General features: G+C 37.7%; 1 protein-coding gene across 1 annotated transcript; it reads right to left on the reverse strand.

Annotated features, from left to right (window-relative positions):
* Positions 1 to 3,804, reverse strand: LOC140883219 (mannose-6-phosphate isomerase 1-like). Its single transcript, XM_073289598.1, has 5 exons — positions 3,255 to 3,804; positions 2,727 to 2,894; positions 1,225 to 1,437; positions 829 to 1,095; positions 1 to 611 (listed from the first exon to the last, which is right to left on the reverse strand). The coding sequence occupies exons 1-5, from the start codon at positions 3,633 to 3,635 to the stop codon at positions 261 to 263; spliced, it is 1,380 nt and encodes a 459-aa protein (XP_073145699.1). The 5' UTR covers positions 3,636 to 3,804; the 3' UTR covers positions 1 to 260.
* Between the last annotated feature and the right edge of the window lie 231 nt (positions 3,805 to 4,035).

The following is a 4,035-nucleotide window of genomic DNA, read 5'->3' on the forward strand; positions in this document are numbered from 1 at the left end:
TTAAATTTACTATTAACTTTCAATAAACAAGACCACAAAGTTTACAGCTTATAAGAACGCAGCAACATGGTACAGACAAGAAATCTCACGAAGTTCACGGTTCACCTGGCATGTGCGAATACATTACACGGCATACTTTTATATACACCGATTCCCCTCTATACGAATTCATACAACAAGCCGAAAACGTACCTGACCCGACCAAGCATATTATACAACGCTTTCATATAGCAAAATGGGAAAAAAGAAGGATCCCCCATTTACTTCTCATGTTGCTGCTGGTTTGAGGGAGAAATAGCCGGTTCATCAAAAAACCTACTGTTGACTCCTGCTCGATATAAATGCAAACCGGAAATAGTTGCTATGTTGACCTCCGCGTTTGCAGGTGTAAACAGCACAGTACCTTCGGTGATTGGTTCTTCGGATGATTCAATGGACATTTTTCCGTCACCTGAAATTACCATGAAAATGGAAGGACCGGGGGAGGGAGGAAGGATGATTGAAGTTTCTCGAGGAATAATGCATCTATCGACCTCAAATTCATCAAAAGGAGGACTATATTTCATGGTATAAGGATTTGAAGGGACCCCTGATAGAATTTTTGGAAAACCCTGCAAGAAAAACGATTTAGACGAACAATTGAAGGTGGACTAAGAGCTAAATGCTGATAACAATCACAACTTCAGACACACCAGCGACATTACTCCGGGAGGGGTATGTCCATTGGCGACGTGAGAGACTAAAAACAAGCAATGTAGGGGAACAAAATAATATTTTGTAGTGATAAGATAGTACAACAAATTGTCACCCAACAAATATTATTATCACCTGTTTGTATGTGAGCATGGAACACAGAGTTTGGACATCTCGGTCCTTGGGCGTAAGGCCAGCACGAACAACATTGTCTGATGTTGCCATGCACTCGACACATTCACCAGCGATGTATGCATGAGGTTCATTAGCTCCCAAGTATAGGGCTTCACCAGAATTAAGTTTCACATAATTAAACAAGAAGGAGACTATGACACCTATGTCTCCAGGATATTGCTTCTCAAGCCGTAAGACTAGCTCCTCCTTCTCTGTTAGCTCCCTCACCTATGAGAAACTAAAATCTATTGATGAATGCAAATTTAGGCCAAAAGAAGAAAACATTATCATGTTGCCAAATATCATTTCAAGTATATAGAAATACAATGAGAAAACAGCAGAAGAAAATTCACACACCTCCCGTTTCAAATTCAGTCGACTTGTCAACTTCGATATTACTTCAAATACCACAGCATCGCTGACCGACATAAGTCCAGTAAACAGGGATTGCAAGATTTCTTTTAACCTTTTCTCTCCATCTTGTTCACTTGCTTGCAATATTTCCTCTGCATATGCACTGCCTACCACTTCAATAATTTCTGGTACATTGTGAAGAACACTCTTAAGTTCCTAAAGACAAGAGAATGTATACAGGTAAATGAAGTATAATTGTCAGGTTAATCGGGAAAGTAAAATTCAATTTTAAAAATTTTTAACCATCTTAAGCAAAGCATGCCTTTTAAAAGAGAATACATATTAATCAAACTTTTGGTCCTTTAAATAGAAACTATAATTGTAGTCGATGTTAGTATTAGAAACACTTCATGGCGCTAGAGTAAATATGCTAGACAGGTTACCCTCCTCAAGCGACTAAAATCCAAATCACAAGGATCTTTTTCTATTTTATCAGATGTCCCCAAAGGAGCATACAGTCCACAAGCGACTAAAAAGTGTTTATTTTTTTAGCATTACATGCGTTTAATACAGTCAGCCATGGATTTGACCACTTCTTTTCCCATTTTTTTCAAATCATTATGTTTTACTTGCGCTTCAGGCTTAAACTCGCTTATAAATCACTTTCTAAAACACTTAAAACCCATTCAATACCAATATTTCCTGAGGTGATTAAAATTTCCCGATGAGTATTCCATTACACCGCTTCGAAGTCAACCTTCTCGATTTGCAGTTACATCTTACACGAGATATCTTTCATATGCAAACGTGTAAGGTTAATAAGAATAATATATATAAATATATATTCCCTTTCGAGGCGGTAGTCTTGACTGACGTCATTGACTAACTAATCGATGTTATTGATCTTGTCCTGATAAGAAGAATCGAACAAAAGAAAATTCTGGCTACGTAGTCTGGTAGAAACCGAAGCTACAATACAAAAATGATCACATGGATCACTTGAACATGTTTCCACCTAATTCTGTCCAGCATTTGAACACATCAATAGAGCCTGTTTTCCGTATCTTTCTCAAGAAGGCTTACAGTCTACAGAGATTAAAGCTGTAATAACCACAACAAACCTCGAATGTATCGTACAAAAGCAAGTAAAGGGATTGATTTCATGAAATATATCTATTGATAACACAGGCAAGGCAGTAGCTTTCAGTAGATCAAAGCATTGAGCATGTAATATCCATCTAGATATTTATGATTTTTTCTCACAAAACAACAGGAACCACATGTACACATAAATTCAAGAAATTTCCATTAAAAAATATCCATGAAGGCTAAAACAGCCTTCGATGATGGAGTCACCAAACACCAAGTTTTTGCCACCCACAATTAGTCAGAAAGAAATTTCCCATTAATTCAAATTCTATATGCAAAGAAATAATACATATTCAACATGAAACAAAGTCAAACCGATTGCATTATCAACCTAAAAGGGATAGAAGATAACATACCTCAAGACTGATAAACCCGCACAAAGCCTCGAACTCGGTCAAAGCCAAAGCCATCTCGGGTTTATGATTATCATCCTTGTACACTCCTGGCTGTTGTTTATGCAGGACTTCAGCGAGCTTCTTATCTGGATGAGCCTGTATTGATAGTGCCTTTGCCACTGAAAGTACCTAAAACACAACAAACTGTCAACACTTTCACTCAATTGGTGAACAATTACAGACACTGAGTTTTATTTTTCATCATGCAAAATGCCTGTACTTGTGATACGAGCCAATATAGGAATTTTAGCTTTGAAATCATATAGTTTGAAGAAATTTGAAGTTTTTAACGGGGCAATCCTCCTCCTCTGGTTTCCCCGAGCTTGAAATCATATAAAACTACTTCCACAATCTAAACCCAAAAAAAATAAAATAAAAAAAGCAGAAAATTTATACAAAACCCGCTTGAAAATTTGTTCAAACCCCAAATTGAACCCAGAAAGCAATTGCACACAGTGGAACAAACTAACAAAGCCTTTCAAGAATCACCTTAAAAAGAAAAGGCAGATTAGCCCCCCACTTCCGCAAGACCTTATCCCCCAGCACACTAGGGTTTTTGCCAATCCAATCCTTCAAACTCACTAAACTGCAACCATCACTTCCACCTTCTCCCTCCGAATCACCATTAGTAACCACTCCATCCCCTTGTACCAATAAGGCGTACGAAGGCCCGGACTCGTGGGTTCCCATCCAAAACTCAGCATACGCACGATCATCCTCAATCTGCTCGTCCCCACTGTTGCTGGCATACAATCGCGCAACAGTCGATTCATTTCCGAGCTTACCCCAATCATAATTTTTGACAGAACACTTGAGTTTGAGGATTCTTGGATTCTCAACACCCATGGTGTTCACCTCGATTTCAGCCATGGAAAGGACGAGGAACTGGATGGAAACGTAGCAAATAGTAACTGTAGAAGAGGAGGAAAGAGGAGAGTAGGCGAATTCATTGCAACAGTTGGGTTGGGTTTTTGAAGGCAACGATCGAGAGGGAGAATGAAGAGACAGACAAATTTGACGACGGTTTGGATTGATTGCATTAAACCCTCTCAAACCTTCCCATCGCATAATATAATAATATTTGTACAATTTTTTATATTGATTTTATTTAATGAAAATTTTTAAAATAAAAAATTTATACAAGTTGTTGATGATATTAATAAATAAAATTGAATTTGTAAAAAAAAAATAGTAGAATATATGGAAATTGGATTACATGGAGTAATTGAGAAGAGAATGGAGATTAAATAAGTGGGACTAGGGATGGAGG

This window comes from Henckelia pumila, chromosome 2, assembly GCF_033568475.1.
Source record: "Henckelia pumila isolate YLH828 chromosome 2, ASM3356847v2, whole genome shotgun sequence".
Lineage (NCBI taxonomy): Eukaryota > Viridiplantae > Streptophyta > Magnoliopsida > Lamiales > Gesneriaceae > Henckelia > Henckelia pumila.